Here is a 20,579-nt window from a genome sequence, read left to right as displayed (position 1 = left end):
CATTTTTGTAAAGTGTAATGAGATAATGGTTCCAGAAATTTCTTCATAGTGAATTTTATTTGGTCAGTGCATTATCAGATGAGACTTTGATCATTTTCACCATTAGGCTTCTTTGTTTCAAGTGTGTTTAGTGCATAAATCCATTCGGAGTCCTTCAACAGGTATTTTTATGTGGGCCACAAGGGACGGGGTCACTTTCAATATATTTAATCACGACTGGTCTCAATGCACATTTTGAACCATTTGTGTGTTAACTAAACAAATGCTTTTTGTAAATATACAGTCTTGTTCTTATTTTCTCTTGTTTCAAAATTCTTCCTCTTTCTTTCCTCTCTTGTCTGTACATTTTGGTCCCCCTTGGCCTGCCCTTATCTCTTTCTTCAGTTACTTTCTTGGAGAGCTGGAAAAGTGTCTAAAAGATCCTGACCTCCTGGCGCAGCTCTTCATAAAGCATGTAAGTGGATCTATCCTCCAACCTAAGTGGTATTTTTAAGTTTTAGGTTGTGATTTGAGTTTAGTTGTGCTGTTGCTGCTTCAATCCTTTTCTCAAGTGTAATGGACTCAAATCGAGCTACATCTGTTGACAATATAGTGCAGTTGCCTGAATGTTTGATCCATCGATGACTTTTGTTGAACATGCCTAATATAATTTTGTAAGCAAACTATATTGTTAGTCCTTAATTTTGTTTATAGGTGTTATTATTTTATTTTATTATTGATATTTAATATGTTGTAAACCAATCTTTAAAGAAAAACGGGTTACTTTAAAGTGAAGATATATCTGAAACATGAGGGGCTGTATATAGTGTGATGTCTAGTTTAGACATGATATAGTTTAGACATGATATAGAAATACCTTCTGTAATTCAGAGAGCGAATACTCAGCCACCAGATTCATCCTTCTCACTCTAGGTTAGAAAAAAATATCTATGCTTTGTGATCAAATGCCTGTGAGCAGTTAAGGTGATAGTCAGTGATCAATAAAGCCTTATACCATATTGCATCTCACAGTAATCTAATGCTGCTCAAGAAATATCTTTAGACAAAATTGAATATGATATAGTATAACACGGAACACAATCACAAATGAGAATAAATATTTGAACTTATGAGGTGATAAAGAGAACTAAATGGATTTTAAAAAGTGTCTTAGCTTTTCTCCTTTGTGGACACTTAGGTGTAATAGAAGGTACAGCACTCAAACTATTTGAGGCAAGGTCCAGCAGCCAAATGAATACAAATAAATAAATTTGAAAAACAAAGAGGCTTGAGAGATCAAACAGAGGTTGATCTCCTTTTACAAACCTGCCATGGGATACCTGTGTAGAGCACATCGACTACAGATAGTAGAAATAATGTGACATACATGATCTGCGTCTAAACAATTGCAGTAGAATTTTATTTAGGATAACAGTGCTCTTGTACATGTTCTTTGTGCCATGCATTGCATGGTTGCCAGCTGTTCTTCAGTTAAAAGCTGCACTTTGGGCTCTAAAATTGCATTAGGTAAGGCAAAGTGGCAGTGCCTTATCTGCTGCTTGCTTGTGTTATACCTTGGCAATGCCGTGGACAGAGGCCAGACCGGGGCCAGGCATTTGGCTAGTTGGGCTCACCTTTTAGCTATAAATAGGACACAGAGAGGAAATAACGGGGCATAACCATCCAAATTATAACATTCCATTGAAACTCTATTCATTTGTGGATACGAAAAAGATCATATTTGTTGGGGTCCTCCTTTTCTGAAGCATAGGGGTAGTTCTAGCCTATTGTAGATATTTAGAACACAACAAATAATATAACGCTTTATGTTGTAGGCGAGAATAATCACCACTAAGTATTGCCAGAACTTGTATAGAGCCGACGCAACATCCTCAACTCATCCTCAAGCAGATAATACTCACTAGTAAGAAAGTAGATTGGCTCCCACTGATATTTCCTGTATTTGGAGCAAGTCAAGGACGACATGAAAGGAGAGGCCATTGTGGTATCACTGGTCCTCAGGCACCAATGAAGTTGCTGCTCAAACATTCTTACTACAGCAATGAAACATGTTGGCCTGCCATAAAAACTAGGTCAGACACCTGACATAGTATGTTTAGCCATGTGCCAGATGGGAGACATAATAGATGATAATTGACCACCTGTGACGCATTAAAAAAAAACAACTTTTTATTAAACAGCTGCTCATTGTATAACAACATGCTTGATCGATTATTAGTATAAGAGGCATCACTGAGAAAGGGGCACGGTACTTTCACAGCGTCTGTATCAGGTGGAAATTTACAACATACATTTCTAGAATTATCGCAGTATGGTAATGTCCAACATATGCTCTGAGTCCAACTCTCAGAGTATCGCTCACTCTTTTGTGGTAACCACTCACTATCCTCCATAGGTGCATCACTGGTCCCAAACTTTCTCCCATTTACTTGGGCATCCCTGAATCTGGTATACCAACCGCTCCACCCGTTGGCACCAGTTCAAATCAGTTTCCCAATCTGCTACACATGGAGGTTGACTAACGCTGGCCATATCTTCTGATATTTGAACCATACCTCTTTACCTGTTATGTTCAGGAGATGCCACAGAGGCTCCAGCGGCACATTGAGGCTCGTGACCCGTAAATTGTACCACCCACCTCCAGTATTGTAGGATGTTTGGGCAGTCCCACAATATATGGAAAAAGGAACCCAACATGCCACTTCCTCTGGTGCCTAGGGCCGTTCTGCATCTCCCCAGGCGATGTAGGAGTGATCTAGAGTAGTATGATCTGTGGAGTATCCAGTAGTAGTTGGTCCTCTAATGGCTCTGACTCAGGCAATTGATCTCCCCCCAGAATATGTCGGCTTAATGCGTGCCCAAACTGTAGATGTCTAGCCCGCTCTGATTCTGCCATCTCATATTCTGTCTGCAGTTCTTCAAAGGTTATTAGAGCCTGCCCTCTCCATACGTCTCCCAAATAGCCAATGCCATGCATCCCCCAGTTGGAAAAGCCCTTCAGGTTCCCAAGTTCCCGTAGGAGGTTAGTATCCCATAGTGGAGTCCTGTCCATCAACTTGCCTTCCCATCCCAAGAATCTGGTGGCCTCTCGCCACACCCTCACCACCTTCTGAGGGTCAGCAACGCTTTCTACCGCTCCCTTCTATACAAAAGTGGTGGATAGCCATGGTTTCCCATGGCCTCTTGATCTACTCGGTACGCCATATTTTCTAATATTTGGGTCATACCTCTTCACCCGTCAGGTTCAGGAGATACTACCGAGCCTCCAGTAGCACATTGAGGGTCATGACCTCTGGCGCTGACTCTAAGCCCCGCAATATTCCAGCTAATAATACTACAATTGAGGGTAGTTTCTACTCCTGTATCCCCAATGCCAGGACTATTAGGGGGCAATACAGGCATACACTCATTCTTCCCCTCCAGTCAATCATTACCATCCAGCTGTGTTAGTAGCGAAAATCTATTTGAAAGGGGTAAGGGTCCCACCGCAGGCTCGGGCACATATGTGACCTGATCTAAAGATACTATCCCACTAATTAAATCCGATCGTCTTACAGGGCCATTACTGTGGGGAGGAGACTTTGGGGGCGGACAGAAATTGCTTAGTTCAGCCACCCTTTCCACTTCATGAGCTTGCAATATACTTATTGGGGGGTAAAAAAAAACCTAAAGGTAATACCCTAATATCACCCCCCTCTAGCCCAGAAACATCCCATAACAGCCTGTCAACCATGTCCCGCTTATTAAAGTTAACTATAATGCAATCGCCTTGAACTTGTTTGGGGCCATACCCACCCATGCCACCCGTCAAGCCATTATAATATGAGAAGACAACTCAGATGGGCCGCTACAATAATTGTCACACCAATGTTTTGTCTTGCGTAGCAGGGCTGCCGTAGATTCACTATCTGGATCGCTAAGCGGTGGCACCCCTACAAGGACCGCAACCAAAGGGGTGGCTTCTGGTGGAAGATTGATCCTACATCCGGTGTGACTTAAATTACTATCTTCGGGGGCCTGATTCCTGATGTTTGGGAGGGACGGGTCAAGAGATGGAACATTAGCTATACTTGTAGCACTTGGAATGGAATTCCCCCCTACTGAGGCCCCACCTGAGCTAATCCCCCTGCTTCTGACAGGGTTAGATTTTACCTGCCCCTTTAGGAGATGTAACAGTTGAGATCTTACAACTACCCCTTCGGGATTGGGTGTGCTCTTTATAGGTGGAATAGAAAGAGAAACTGAATTGGGATTGGAAATACTTTGTGACGTAACCTTTGAACTACTTAAAAAGGAGTCCAACTTCTCACATTTTTTCTTCAGGTCCGCAACACATAAGTTCAAGGTATCTATAATATCTTTAGCTATAACAGTTAGTATGGATTCAAACCTTGCACTAAAAATATCCTCTATCAAGTTCCGCAGTAGCAGTTGGGTATTTTCATCCACCTTAGCCGGCACCTTGGAGGAATTTCTTTTTACACCTTTCTGCCATGTGCTAGATTTTCTGGTGCCACCTTTTCCCTCCACAGACACCCCCTTAGCGGCCCTTGGTGATCTTTTCTCATCCGCAATAGAGATTACAGGAGAAGCACCCATAACCACTGTAGTCTTAAAGTTTTGAGCCTCACTTCTTGTTTTTGGAGTATTAGTCAAAACCAACCGTTCCAATGGTACAGGAATGTATGCCAATTGAGCGATTGCCACAGTCCCATCACCTGCATTTTGGCTAGTAACCAAACCCAGCTCTTGTTCGGCGTTTGCTATCTCTTCATTCAACGCTCCCACAGCCGAGGTCAAATAGGAGATAATGGATGGAGTCTTCCTAGGCATTGTGGCTTTTAACGCACCCTGATCTTGACTGCCGATATATTTGCGCTTACCCATAGCTGGATGTTGGAGGTTTTACATGGCCTCCCGACGCCCTGCAATGACGCCCTCAGCCTGCGCGTCGCAAGTCCTGCTGGGACTTGTAGTGATCTCGCGGCCGTTCCCCTCATGGCAAAGATGACAGGTGGTGGGCCAATTCCCTCAGGGCTGTGGGCACAGAGGGAGAATGTCAGGAGCCGTTCCCCTCACGGCGTATGTCCTCCTGGAATATTCTGTCCGCAGCTCTTCACAGCTTATTAGATCCTGCCCTCTCCATACATCCCCCAAATAGTCAATGCCCAACAACCCCCAGTTGGAAAATCAATTCTGGTTCCCAACTTCCCGTAGGAAGTCACTGTCCCGTAGTGGAGTCCTGTCCGTCAGTTAGCCTTCCCATCCCAAGAATCTGGTGACCTCTCATCTCGCACTCACCATCGTCTGAGTGTGGGTTGGCAAAGCTCCCTCCCACCACCTCCTATACAAAAGTGGTAGATAGCCACGGTTAACCATGGCCTCTCGATCTACTCGGTATGCGGGTTAATTTCTTTCTGTGAACACCGAATCATAGAATCTTTTCAATTGAGCCGCTCAGTAGTACTTGTAGTGTGGGACTGCAAGCCCCCCCCCCCATATACCCCGCTTTAGAGCTTAGAGAATGTTTTTCTTGAACTACCCCAGCCCACTAATTCTAGTTAATAGCCATCACTTCTGATATTAATCTAAACAAGTGAATCCATTAAATAACATTTCATTAGGTTATACTTAGACAATTTTAGCTCATTTCTACACCAATCTACACCTGAGAGCCCATACATGTACACCCTTGCTTCACATGCGGCAAAAAACTAAGGCTCTCTGGCAAGGAGCCCCATTGTGGGTGCCCGTCGGGCATTGCAGCGCCTGCCCGATGAGGAGTATTTCCCCATGATGAAGCATGACACTCTTCTGGGTATGTGAGGACTCTTGCTCCTGAGCATTCAGATGCTCCCCTTCTAGGACCTCAGCTCCTAAACACTGACCTGTTTCTATTCTTTCTCCTCAATTCTTTAGGAAACGCATCTCGATGTAAAATCTTCATATTGAATCTAATCTGTTCTTCTAAGTGAGTAAAATTCGTTTTAGTTACAGTGGAAGAATATACAACAGGAAAAGTTAAGCCCACTAACAAACCAATCATAAAAAGGACAAAGACAACAGCCACTATGGTTAATATCACCCTACATTTGTTCGGTGAATTAGACATCATTTTTTCTTTCAAGTTCAAAAATCAAAAGGCACAAACTGTTCTATTCGGCAACAACACCACTTCTTGGAAGGACTCCTGATGACCCTTGGAACTAGGACTAGCACCCAAACAGACTGACCATGCCTAATAATACTGGATAGTAAACTGACCATGAAGTCCCAGATCAACGCAGTTGCCTGTACTTGCTTTCGCACACTTTCCTTGTTACGTAAAGTCTTCAAATGGCTCCCATTGAACACCAGATATACTGCAACTCAGGCCATAATTACCAACCAATTAGATTACGGAAAGGCACTCTACGCTGGGATCACCTCACAGCTTCTGCAGAGACTCTAGACCATGCAGAACACTGCTGCCTGACTCCTTTTCAGCCTCCCAAGGTGGACCCACATCACCCGCCACCTCAGAAAATTCCATTGGCTCTCATACAGAAGAGATGCCAATTCACGTGGATGATCCATGCCTACAAAGCCCTGCACAACCAAGGACAAGCCTACATCAACCATCGCCTGAATTTCTACCACTGTACCAGACAAGTACGCTCCGCCACCTTCTCACTCGCCCACACCCCCTGCATCCACTGAAGCAAAAGCGGAGGACTCCTAGGTCGCAGCAAAAACCTGGAACGACCTACCTCTGCAGCTACAGACCTCCACCTTTTTAGAACAAATCCAGAGAGCACTTAATATCTGGCTGTTCGACTGAGTCACCTGAACCATCATGACCCTCAAGCGCCTAGATACCGTCTCGGGTGATTAGGCGCGCTATATAAATTCACTTGATTGAATGATTGCTTGAAGTCAGTAGAAAATAAAATGAACCTATCTCTGTCGATTTTCAATTTCCTGTGCTCTTGAGCCAGCCTCCCTATCAGCAAAGTAAGTCCATTCGGAGCTGAGAATCTTTGACTAGGCACCCATGTTCTCTTTGGTCTCCTGACCAATGGCTTTTCAGTGTCACTGTTACTTTGTTCCCTTGTCTCTGTTTCCTCACTAACTCTTTCTGGGATGCATTCTTCTGACATGACAGTCTCTGTCTTTCACCCTTCCTTGCCCACTCTTCTCTTCTCAGTCCATTTGGCGGACCTGCTTGGCCTTTTTTTCAGGCTTGTCTTGGCTCATTTACCACAGGATGAGCCCTTGTCTCAGTTGGCTTTGAGACATTTGTGCATAATCTCCTCCTCCTCTGAATGTTTGGGCTGCTCTGAAGTTTGACTCTTCAAAACAGTGGCTGTTGTTGCTTTATTTCACTAGCTTGTCTCACTCTCCTGGTATGAAAAGCATGTGCCCAGTTCAGAAAGCCACCACACTTCACAGTAGTGTTCATCACAAGGATAATTAAAAAGGGCTACACCATCGAGGCTTCACACAACTTTTTCTGATGTGTTTCTTCACCAGGACCAATTCTCCTAGACTTAGATCATGGCACTGTTCATGTCTTGAAAGGGGGTTGCCAACTCAACCTGGTGAGAACCACAATGCACCACATCAGCCAAGCCATTGCAGTAATCGAGAACCATATAATCTGTAACATTCACAGGCACAACTGCAGGCACGGCAGGAAGTCTCCTGGCTCTCCCCATTGGAATCTCGTGGGGGTACAATTCTGTCCTCCAATCAGGAGTGATTCGGAGACTCATCAGCGCCAAGGGAAAGGCATCAGGTCACTTGAGGGATGTGGACGCACACACTTTAGCAAGTCGGGACCGCAGTGTCCTGTTCATATGTTCAACGTTGCCAAATGCCTCTGACCAGTAGCTATAATGAAGTCTCTGATTCATCTGCAGGGCTACACACAGCATGCGCATAATCTCATTATTAAAATGTGTCCTACGATCCTACTCTAGCCAAACTGTTGGTAAGCCGAACTGACGTTTCAGTTCCATCAATAACCGTTGGGCCACAGTGAGACTGTCTTTTCTTCTAGTCAGGCATGCTTTCACCCAAAGGAATACGATGCGCAGGACAGTGAAAATGTAGTGGAGCCCACTGAACACAGGCATCTTAACGAAGTAAAGTTGCATGTGATTGAAGGGACCACCCTGCCTCCCTTTATGACTCATGGTAACAACCGCTCTCCGGGCCCGTATTTAACTGTTAAGAAGTGGCACATCTGTGGCACAGATTCTCTGCAATGTCACAACATGGGGATTGATCCAGTACATTTCGAAGAGACACACTATTGAATTCCTCCCTCTATGGGTAGGGCCATGGAAATGTTTAGCCATGGGTGACCTCATAGTGTCCGTTAGTGCAGGTCTCCCATGTGTTAGAACCCAGATTTCATCCTGATTCTTCACATGCCCTGCTCTGACCCACCTTTCTTGTTCTCTTTCTTGGGCTTCGTCCTGCAAATTCTTAATCTCCTCCCACATAGCAGCAGTCAACAAAAGGTTCATAGTAAGTAATATCTTCTTCTGATTCACCTGAATGATCTCTGGTCAATGTGCAAGACTCAAGAGCGCAGTGTCTGGCCATCGCATACCTATAGCGGTTGCTGGTAGTCACATAATCACATCCAGTCTTTTATGCTGCAAGCACATTTCACTACTGCTATTTCAGTGGACAACTGTAATGCATCAAGCAAATCCATGGCATAATTCCCATTATAAACTGGGGAACCAGAGAATGTCCTAAAACATCTCCGGGACCACCGCTAGCTAACCCTTATTGACCATCGGAATAGATAGTGACCTTTAATTGGCTAAAAACACTGAAAGCTCTAGTAAGAGCTATCAGTTTGACCATCTATGCAGAGGTTACATTGCACAAATAGGAGGCTTCCGATACACCTTTAAAGGTGCACAAAGCATAAGCAGGTCTTGAATTCCTCATCCATCTCCTAAAAAAGAGCCATCCACAAACAAAATACAATAGGGCTCTAGCATGTGGACAACTCGTATGTCGGTTCTTGGCTTGGTACACAGTTCTGTAACACACAGGTAGTTGTGGTCAACCCGTCATCATTTTCATCAGACATAGGGAAAAGCAACAATGTGTCAGGGTTTAAACAGCTGTATAGTAAGGTTCTCCTTGGCAAGTATTACTAGCTTATAAGGAGGGTCAATTCTCAGAATATTAGAGATCTTTTCTTGGGACACTTTCCTAGCCCTTTTCTCAATGTGATGTCCCAGATACAGAACCTCCATCTGTCCGTACTGCAATTTGGTAGGGGACTCTGTGACCGTTTTTAGCTAATTGGTTCAACATTTCAATGATGTCTTGTCTGCATGCACCTTGGGCTGTCAAAGCCACAACTAGGTCATTGATGTACTGGGCAAAGACCGAGTTTCATGGAAATGGCAAGATCTCCAGATTCGTTTTTAGTATCTGATTGAAGATGGAGGGGTTTTCTATATACCTCCGTGGGACTCGACACCATACTAGAACTTTATTTTGGAAACAGAATGTGAAAAATAACTGACTATCCTTACTTAGAGGAATAGAAAAGAATGTTTGACACAGGTCAATGACTGTGAACCCCTCAAAGTGAAAGGGTATTTGAAAAAGTACAATGGCAGAATTTGATACCAAGGGACAACCTGGGATGACAATGTCATTGACCTTTTGAAGGTCTTGAACAATTCTTCTTATTTGACTTTTGTGAACCCATTAGAGATGAACTTCAGGGACTCACTTATATCTCTGTTAAGATGTCTTGCTGTCGCATGGATTCAGTTACTGGAGTAATTTCAGTCATTGCCTCTAGTGAGAGGTTGTACTGGGGCGTTCATGGATACTCTGGATTTTGCTTGATGATAATTCTCACAGGTTCAACATCTTTGATCAGGCCAATATCTTTGCCAGTGAAATCTCAGACTTACCCCTTGGCAGAGAACTTTAAGTCAAGGGCTAATCTTCTTGTGTCAGAAGCGGGAACATCCCCACTGTTGGCTATTGTGTGCTCAGTTTAAATCCCTGCCCAGTAGATTGACTGGAATCGAATCGCATATCACAAACTGATGGTCCTCTTCAAGAGGACCTATCTTCATGGGGACCTTGGCTGAAATACTTACAACTCAAACTTGTTTTCCTGAGAGGTTTGGGACCTCTACAGTTCTAATAGTCGAGAGGGTAACACCTGCGTTGATCAAAAATTGCAATGGTGGCTATTCACCTCTCAATCCTCATATGTCCCTCTTTGGTCCACCAGAAAGACTGCACCAAGCATGCAATCTTACTCCACTCTCAGGCACCAAGGGACCCTTTCCCCTTTGCAAATGTGGGTGCAAATATTTTTCAAGAGAAGGCAGTAGACTCACGGACCACTGCCTGCTCATAAATAATTTGAATGAAACGTTTCATTTTTCTTTTTGAACCACATCCCGACTCGCAAAATGGAATGTTTGTACATCTGGCCCCTAAAGTACTACTAGCGCCTGATGTATCTGGGACTGCAGTGAGTGTGAATGTACTGGGGGGTAATGATAACAGTAGTACTTGGGAATCCTAGTAGCAGACCTGAAAAGACAGGGGAGAATCCTCCCTCAGGGAGACTCTAATCAACGGGTGAACTTGCACCTGTGTCTACAGGCTGGAGGTTTCCTCTGACCAGGGGTACAGTGTTATATGGCGGGGGTCAAAAAGTCAACAAATCATTTAAAAAGTCATCACTTGAGTCACTGTCCCTAGTTTCATTCTTCTGTTCGTTCCCACCCACATCATTTCTTTCCCTCTGCTCTTCCTCTTGCCATCGCAGAGTACATCTCTATACCCTCAATTACATTCTCCCTGCGTTCTTGCTGTTCCACACCCAACCTTGCCTCCATTCAACTACGGATCATATTCTTTGTTTGGGTCTGATATTTATTCTTCTCTTTCGCATGTGCAGCTTTCTCCCATGCATTCAAGGCCTCATATTGAGCAGGTCAGGGGTTGGGGGGCTCATCTCATACAGCACTCATCTCAAATTCTCAATTATTCTCAAGTTGAAGGTACTATGTGGGAGAAACTGCAAGGACTCTTCATTCGATGTGATCTTATTCCATTGTTTGACCAAATGCACATGTTTAAACGACCTTGGTTGTCATGTAATGTGTGGGCGAGCCCTCTGGAGGGGCCTCCTCAACCTCATGATTAAGTATTCTTACATTATTGCTAAACAAAACTCTGTATGCGGCTTAACACAAAATCAGTTACCTTCAATTAAAATAACTGGCAGTTCTCAGCAAATCACAATGTGATATGTGGTAACACTAGCATCCAGTGTCTGTGAGACACCACTGAACTATCCACTCACAGCACGGCACCCAATGATGTAATGATCAACCGAGCGTGACAGGCACACCAACCATCCAATAACAGCGCAGCACCTATTGACGTAACTCGCAGCACCTCAAAGCAGGTCTCACTCCACAGCGATCAGCTGCGCACAAGCAAATGGTCAAAACCAAAAAATAAAACAACTCTTGTTTGTTCTACTAAAGAAGCTTCAAAGTTAACAATCAATTTCGGGGGAACATGGGAAATAATGCCCTCCTGAGACTATCATACATATAAAGTGAATTCTTGACCAGCCGGAAATTACCCTGACTAGTGTTATCTACTCCTCTGTGTAAAGGGATTAACCAAACACTAACCTCAGTTAGTGCACTCTCACAATAGGAGTTTAATAAGTCCCGGTATTGGTGTGGCCAATAGCACTTCACAGTCCGACACCTCAAACCTAACAGACAAATCATAACATAATATAACTCAATATCTATCTCGGTATTATGGATTCCGACAAATTCAATGATCAAACTACAGCTCTTCGCAGCAAACATGTTTATCTTCATAAGCAAAATACACAGAAAGCAGCTCAATTCTCAAGTGAACATGGAGCTAATTGGACGCCACACCGTGAAACACACAAACTCATCAAAACCACCAACACTGCAGCGTTCAAGAGCACACAATCAAAGACTCATAACCCAACTTTTCCCACACTACTAGGACACTGCAACTGCTCCAGGAATGCCAGAACACCTATAATATTCCGAACTGAACCATGGGACGCTGACTGGGCAGGGACACATTCTAACTGTCTCTGGGGCAAATTCTGGCTCCCTACACCTCAGTGGGAACCATCCTCTGCAACCAAAATTGATGCAATGGACTAAGGCAAAACTCAACTAATCAAATACATTAAATACATTGAAGCACATTAGGGCCCAAAATATTGACAGAGAGTAGTGGGTTAGCAAACCATAGATGTTTATTAGCAGATTAACAAAGTTACAAACTAAAATCAGTCAATTAGTCGTAAATCAGTAATCAGTATATGAATGCATTAGTTGGTATTATTCAAATCAGTTCAAAATCACAGATAAATAAACAAACTTTTTTCATAAAGCAAATCAAAGCAGGTTTCTTTCCCATGACTGACTTCTCTAATATGCTGAGCTAGGAGAATTGGTAAATTGGTGAGAAGTCAGGCAGAAGGTGTCAGCAGTTAAACCCTCTGCAGGCAGTATCAAATGAAGATTCATTCAATCAAGTGAAAAACAAATGTGGCAAGTAGTCTAGCTCTTTCGGGCAAGAGCAAAACGTCACCTCTGAGGAGAGTGGAAGGAGCATCGTAATCTGTAACTCAGCAGTGTGTAGCTTAAATCATGTAAAACTTCACTCCCTCTGTGTCCCATGAGGGGAACCAATCAGAATCGAACATTTATTGAAAACACAATTTTGGTCTTCTTTCCAGTTACCACACAATGGAGTATCTTCTGCACTGCCTTCAGGGGATATCTTGTAGTGGAATGATACAATTCAGATAGAGCATTCCTTTGTTCACCTGCTGGGTTCATTATTCAACTCTCCAAGAAACATACACAGATAAACATTCACACAAAAACGTAAACAATCTGATACTTTTCAAATAACGTGGATTGGTACAGCTTTGGTTCAAAACGAGAAAAGGTAAAAAAAAAAATCACAGCAGACTGAGAATCATTGCAACTTAACATGAGCCTTTTAAATTGAGGCCTATGGTCAACTTAATCTGAACAGCACACGCAATATAAATATGCATAATGCTGATTAATATAAATGTTTGTTCAAAGCGTAAAATAATGAAAAAGCACTATCGGGGACTAGTCAGCACTACAGAGGACAGTACACGACAAAGAATCAGACATAATGGCTGGCAAGGATTTAGTCAGCACTACAGAGCACAGTACACTACTGTTCTTTCATACCCTACTTGAAGATAAATATGACAGTCTATAGGTTGGTGGGTTCTCTGAGCCTGAACTGCTCACTACAGTACACATGAGCATGCCTATGATGGCTAACCCAGGGCTTTCAATGCATCTGTCAGTGATACCCATGGCTGCTTCCATGAGGAGTCTACTTTTACAAATTTGCAGTGATTATTTTCACCTAAAAAATTGATTATTGGTTAAATTCTAAATATCTATAACTAATGAGAACTACCCCTACACTTAGGAAAAGGATGGTCTCCACCAGTATAATCTTCTTCTTATGCACATCTTCATGGGGTTTCTTACAATATTCTACCTAGGCTCGACCCTTGCCTTGCTCGCCCGCTGCTTGTTCTGAAGTGGTCATAGGTCAATATAGCCCTAAATTATTTTACAAAAGACCGCATCCAAATAAGTACCACATTTTTATATTTATAGTTAATTAAATACTAGCAAATCATAAATGCATGCTAGTCACCTGAAAAGGCACATACGGGTAAAATATGATTAATTCATTCCAGTAGCTTGTTTATTTGAAGTTTAACGATAGGGCCCTGGACAGTAGAAATCCGGGCCAGGTTTTTGGGATAACCACTATATAAATATTTATTCTACGTAAATGGTTCATATGGGGATAGACTATAACTCTGGAATGGATCCGTCCAGCCATCCTAGACTAGGGTATCACATCCTGATGCAACTCTTCACGTGTTCTGTTTTGACAGTCTCCTTGAAGCTCAAAATGATCTTTCTTTACAATAGCTTTCTACATATAGTTTTTTTATGTTCTTGCACGTTGGGTGGCAGCTGTTATGTTATAAAATTCCACTTCTTGCAAAAATGCCATGAAGTAGTGCCACTGGGACGCAAACAAGCACAAACCGAAGGAAAAGCCCTCAAGAAGTTGTCAATTGAGAGATTCCTCTGGAGATTCGTCGATATGAGAGAGAGGAAAACATGAACAAAATCGTTCATAAACTTGCAGAAAGTACTGATCGCAGGTTTCCATGGCAACGGCTCTGCAGGATGCAGCAGTCTATCAGGAAGATGAATTTTAATAATAATGTCCTTTTTAAATGGCGCACACTCATACGGAATCGCACAAGTAAACTGAATAGTCTCTTGGCGCATTAATAAATAGGGTTATTAGTGCCCAATTCAGTGGTTGTAATTTAATCCGATCGGAAGGTTGAAGATCGAACCAGTAATCTGCAGGTGTGTGCAGCAGGGATGATCTCGGATACACACTGGCCATACTCTCCCCTGCTGGGTGGCTACATTCAAGATTCCACTGGCCAAAAGTGTATGGTATTGTAGTTTCATTTATGTTGCACTTTATATCCCTGACAAGGGTTCGGGTGCTACGTCATGCTCTTTTGGTTTGGTATCAGCGAAGGCATTTTGATTTTGCCAACATTATATGTATATTTACTCATAGGGGCTTTTATCCAACCCTCTTTATCGATCAGGCTATTCTTTTGCAATTCACTTTTTTCGTACAGCCCACTACAGCGTACAGCATGGGGTATTGGGTCAGCCCACAACAGCCATTGGCTAACATCACTGTGAGTGACGTATGCTGCTCTTTTACATGAAGAACATCTGCACCCAAAATAGTTCTCAAAATGTTAGAGGCTGCTTTAGAAAGATGTGCTTTTTGTGCCCCAAAAATATTTTTGATTTTAAGCATTTTTTTTTACTTTGGCTAGAGCCCGGCATCTCCCTGCAATGACGTTTTGCAAAAGCAATGACGAATCAGAGCAGTCAATGTCAAAGCCAGTGGACATGAGTAATTTCCAGTGGCTGAAATTAATTCAAGAATTCCATCCATTACTTTTTTGCATACAAAAGTGTGACATGGGTATGATCAGGCTTGGTCTCGTGCGCACTATGTCACCGGAACCAAGCTATACCTGGTTGATGAGCTCTAACTAGGGTGAAACCATTCCTGGGTTGCTTATGTTCAGTTCAGGGAGCACCTGGCCTGGCAGTTCGGGCTGCACTGTTCCCAATGTAGCGGGTCAGGACTGATTTGCAAATGGTGGGTCCAAACGGGAATGGGATAGTGAGCAAATGAATGATGGTTTTAACCAAGATCTGTGACTGAGGGTGAATGTTTAATTTGTTCAGCATTCCGTCCATCAATTGTTCGTTTTGCATATGTCGCCCTAAGGCGGACAGGTATGCTCAGATGTGGGTCTCGTGCTCTTAATTCCACTGGAGTCAAGCTAGCCTGGCTGATGATCCTGAAACTGGTCCCAGGATGCTTGTTCCCGGTCCATGGAAGACCTGGCATTGCAGTTCGGGCTGGACTGTTTCCAATGGAGCAGGGTCAAGACTGATTTGCAAATGGCTGGGTCCAAACTGAGGTGACAAACTAAAATTGAGCTCTCTATTTTGACTTCTGACAAGGGCTAAGTTATGTAGTTTGGGGATATCTACGGTTATTGGGCTCCTTGAATATTAATTGTATGTGGCAAAAAACCTGATCCTCCCTGCACTGCAGTCCATCAGTCCTCAAAGAAGAGGTGACCCAGCCCTCCACCACAATTTAGCTGGTGATTGTGCATAGCCTCGTGGTCTCCCCTGATGGAAACCAGTGTTTTTGCAGCCCACGCACAGACTCTTAGACACCACTCTGACTTCAAGAGCCGTCTCCCTTCTGCAGGAGTGCAGGTACTCAGGCCGCCGGTCTGCTTACATTTGGATACTCGGCCTAAGTGGGCATTGATTGCATTTCTTTTAATATCCGGGCTGCCGTACTGCAGAGTTTTTCCCTGTACCGTGCAGTTCCCTGCCATACTCTTAGCCCTAAAATAGGCAGTTTCAGGTAAAATAGCTGACTTAGTTGAACTTTGGCTGCAGATATCTGTGTTTGCAACATGCAGTTCACATGTATATACCTTACAGGAATAGGTCCAGTAGTTTATTCTTATTTTGGGCAATAGAATGTACTAAATAGGTGCCTCGGTTTGGTCTTGTTGGTGCTTATTACTGAACACACACAGACACACACACACACAATTCAGTTTGTGGTGTGTGCTGGTTGCATGTTTTTTTTTTTTAAAGCAAGTTTTTATTAACATTTCAATATATACAGTGCTGCAACGTCTAAGTGTGTTCAGATGCCCCTTTGACATTACTTTACCGGTGTACATTTTTTGTTTACAATTCTCATTGATTTACTCGGATCTTGTAGGTATGCAATGCGGTTTCTCCTTGCTTATTGAACACATGCTTTTGAAATAACTTCATATCAGTGAACCTGTTGTTCCGCTCCAGGTTATTTTCTATGAAACAGCCTGTCTGCTGCTTATTTGTGTTTCAACTAATCCCCGGGGCATTCCCGGGGGTAGTGTTTGGGGTGTTACATCCCCCTAATAAATGTATTTGCTGATAAATAGTTGGATGCAGGTGTTTTCAGTCGGGTATGGTGAGATGTCTATTTGGGTTCACCAGGAATTTTTACATACACACAGACAAAAACGGAAACACACTCTCTCCTCTGTTTAAAAGTCCTAAAAATGTTGGTTATTTTGCAAAATATTGTGTTTTCTCTCTTAGTACTACCGCCAATCCGCATTCCTCTCCCTTTCCACTGCTACTTAGGCCCCTCTCATGCACCCTGTTTTTTGTATAATGTATTTCAACATTATAGTCCAGCCTGATTGTTGGAAAAACTGAAGCTTACCCCCCCCCCCCCATCCTACTTTCCAAGCTATGCCCCTGCTTATCCAGAGGCGCCCCACTAAGGTCTAGTAAGACCTTGTATAGCCATGTGATGCGTCTCCAGCCACTGACCGTTGTGAACAATACCTATAAATAGTTATGCGTGATGCCCCACAGTGTATGCATTCCAACTACCAGGAATAGAACAGGAATTGGCTGGTGGGTGGGGTCTTTTCAGTGGCGTAGCTAGACCTCCTTACACCCGGGGTGGCCCCTCAGTTTGCCGCCCGGTGCAGGTAAGAGCAGGGGAGAGGGAGTGGCACCCCATGGACGACATGTTTGCAGGGGGATGGTGGTAGTCAACAAAAACGACTTGCTCACCTCTGCCGCCCCAAAAAGAGTGCCGCCTGAGGCGGACCGCCCTCCCCCCCAGCTACGCCACTGAGTCTTTTCATGTCAACCAATGTGTGAAACGGGATCAGTGCCCTGTTCTCAAAGAGATCCCTTACTGTATGTATCACCGCTTGTCCCCACTTCCTTTTCTGCATATTAGCTTGCAACCCAAGGATGATGAAACTATACCCAGTGGGACAGTGGGCACATAAGGCACAGGGCCTGGGTGCTTTGTAGTGCATGCCAGTGGCACTGCTGAGCCACACATTCGAGGCATGGTAAGGAGTGAGGTAAACTTCATCCCTGAAATAGAGACGGTCCATTCATATATGCGTCATTACCCAGTTCTGACGTGTTGTGCCCTGCTAACTACTGGGCAAGCTATTGAGTTTGGGCTGCAAGATAGTGCAGTTCAAAGTCCAGCACCCCTATGCCCCCATGTCGAGTTCACCATTTCAGTCTCCAATGCAACCCTGGGCCGCCCTCCGTTCCTATAAGTCCAACAGTAGGTTGTCAAGGTTCTTAAAATATCATTTGGGCATAATGAACTGTAAATTATTAATGTAGCTAGTAACATTTTTCATGTTTGGTCAGGGCTATTCTGCCTGCAACTGTGAGTGGAAGAGTCCTCCAAAAGGCCACTTGCAATTTGAGAGATCAAATGGTACTCCTTACATTACCTTCTAGGAGGTCTAACTCCATGTGATAGACCTTTAATTCCAGGTACTTAAAGATGGTGCTTTCCCTCCTAGAGGCAATCCCCTTCAGAACCCTCCAGTCCAAAGCGGCCTTCTTGTTCACTGGTTAAATACTGGTCTTCCTCCAGTTTACCCTGAGCCTGGATACACTCCCAAAATAATTGAGCACTCTGGTGATAGCTTTGATGACAGCCTCCACGTCTAGAACATACAACAGGAGGACGTCAGCATAAAGGGAGATAATGATGAACATCTCTCTGTCCAGAATGCCCCATCCTCCCATCTCTTCTAAGTTGCTCAGCCAGCGGTTCTATCACCAGAGTGAAAAGGAGGATGGAGAAGGGGCAGCCATGCCTCGTCCTGCGTCAAAGTGGATATTGTATCGAAATCACCTCTCCAGTGTGCACTCTAGCAAGTGGGGAAGTGTACAGTACAGTTATTAATTTACAGAACCTCTGTCTGAGCCCAGATCTCTCCAACACCCTCTATAGTAACCACCAGTTCAAAGACTCAGAGCACTGCGGCTCAAGACTTTTCTGCAGTGGCTACCTTCATAATTCTAAGCATCCTATGGATATTCTGTGACGCACTGTAACCTGGATGATGAAACCATTCTGATTCTCATGTAGGAGCATTGGCATGTGTGCGGTAGCCTACTAACCAAAACTTTCCAGATAATTTTATAACCCAGATTTAGGCTAGAGAGGGGCAGGTGTGCTGACATCTTTTCAAGGTTTTTTCCTTGCATTTGGGAGGGAAATTATGAGAGCTTCACTTGCGGTAGGGGGTAGCTTGCCTCCATTAAACGCCTCATTGTAAATTGCTGTCAGCTTAGATGCCAGCTGGCCTGTGGAAGCAGCATAAAACTCTAAGGGGAGGCCATCAGTTTCTTCAACTTTACCCCTGGTAAGTTATGAAGTAACCTGGTATTTGTAAAGCGCAAACTAATCATCCGTAAGGGTATCAAGGTGCTGGGGTCCTCCTTAACCTCTTAGGGCAAATAGGTTGCCCTAATATAGCATTTTCCTGCCTCTCAAGTTGGGGAATTGGGATGTGCACTGAGAATTCATCCATTGCTTCTTCATTGCTGTCCTCCTGTCTGTCGCAAACGTTTGAATAATAGTCATAGAATGCCCTGTTGATGGCCTTTTGCAACTGCTGTTGGGTCCCTTGGGAGTGCTTAATGCTAGTCAAGGGCAGTCACCTCCTGTGTGATCCACGCGAAAAGCATTCCAGACCTGTCCCCCAATGCATTCCAACGTGCCATGTAGGATGCATAGTCAAGGCACCTCTGCCTGTCCACTAGGGTGATGGAGGTTTCTCTTGCTTTGATAAGGGTTTTGCCCTTGGAGCTGTCTGCCCCTATTGCACATTGTAGATCCTTGATGATCGAATCTAAATCCCTTTGCTGTTAAGTGATCTGTCTTCTAACCCCCACCGAGGTGCAGAGACAATGACCCCGCACCACCACATTGAAAGTCTTACATTTTGATATAAATGAGTTGACCAATCCCTTGTTCAATAAGTTCTCTCAGTGAGGCACGAAAAACAGGATCTTCAATAGCAGTACTTTAGAGTTGCCACATCGGTATAGGTGATAGTCTTTGATGGAGCTGGATTATGGTAATAACCCCTGTGTGCTCACTATATGATCTAACATCATGTGGACATCATGATGGAGTGAAATGGGTATTTTCTCTTCAGGGAATGCCTGTGTCTACCAAAGACCATTGACCATCCAGACCCTGTGGTCCATAGCTATTGCACGGGCTCCGGAATGTGGCAGTGTGGTGAGGGTGAAGGGGTGGTGTAAAGAGCGTTCTAACTGCACATCAAGGATCCCATTGAAGTCACCTTCCAGTGCTATGGGGTGCTGTGGCCAATTCCCCAACATGGGGGCCAGGGTGGAGTAGAAATGCAACTGACCAATGTTAGGGGTGCAGATACGTCCCAGCACTATTGGCCTGCCATTCTGCCTCCTTTCCTTAGTACGTCTCTACCATTCCTATTAAGGAGCTGTTTAGTGCTTCCGAAGGAGATCCCGTGACATATGCAGATCAGGGCCCCTTCAGCTTGGGGAGGATAAGCCCATGACCACCACCTGCCCTTGGCATTTGGTCTGTAACCTCAAACCCCCTCTCTCAGTAGGGGATGACTCTTGTAGTATGGCCACATGTCCACCCCTGCTGTTCAGGAATGCATGTACCTTATATCACATTAGGTCACTGGCACTGTACAAGTAACTGCGAGAATCTGCCCAGCTGTCTGAAATTTTAGTGTGAATGTCATCCGATTCATAGGCCCCCATGTACTTGTTGGAAAGATGGATCCATTGCAATGGCAGCTCCTGCTCCAACTTGGAGGACATTGAGCCCAACATATTTCCCATCTTTCAACATACTTTCTCACTTCATCATTGCTTGTGAGGGGACAGTCATACAATTGCATTGTGTTCACCCACTTTCTCAAGTGCCCTCTGTTGTTCCACACGGGCCTGCACCTTCCAGCTTAGAATACAAGAAGG

The 20,579-nt window shown here is 44.0% G+C and overlaps 1 protein-coding gene across 5 annotated transcripts in view; it reads left to right on the top strand.

The window, feature by feature from the left end:
• Positions 1-20,579, top strand: part of ARHGEF25 (Rho guanine nucleotide exchange factor 25) — a 980,382-nt gene that overhangs the window by 730,213 nt on the left and 229,590 nt on the right. For all 5 annotated transcript variants that reach the window (XM_085654592.1, XM_085654593.1, XM_085654591.1 and 2 more), the window contains one exon: positions 385-454. In XM_085654592.1, the coding sequence (XP_085510718.1) occupies positions 385-454 (70 nt within the window). The remainder of the gene's footprint in view (positions 1-384; positions 455-20,579) is intronic.

The sequence above is a fragment of the Triturus cristatus genome, chromosome 4_1 (genome assembly GCF_964204655.1).
Source record: "Triturus cristatus chromosome 4_1, aTriCri1.1, whole genome shotgun sequence".
Taxonomy (NCBI): Eukaryota; Metazoa; Chordata; class Amphibia; order Caudata; family Salamandridae; genus Triturus; species Triturus cristatus.
This window is presented reverse-complemented; position numbering and strand designations above follow the sequence as displayed.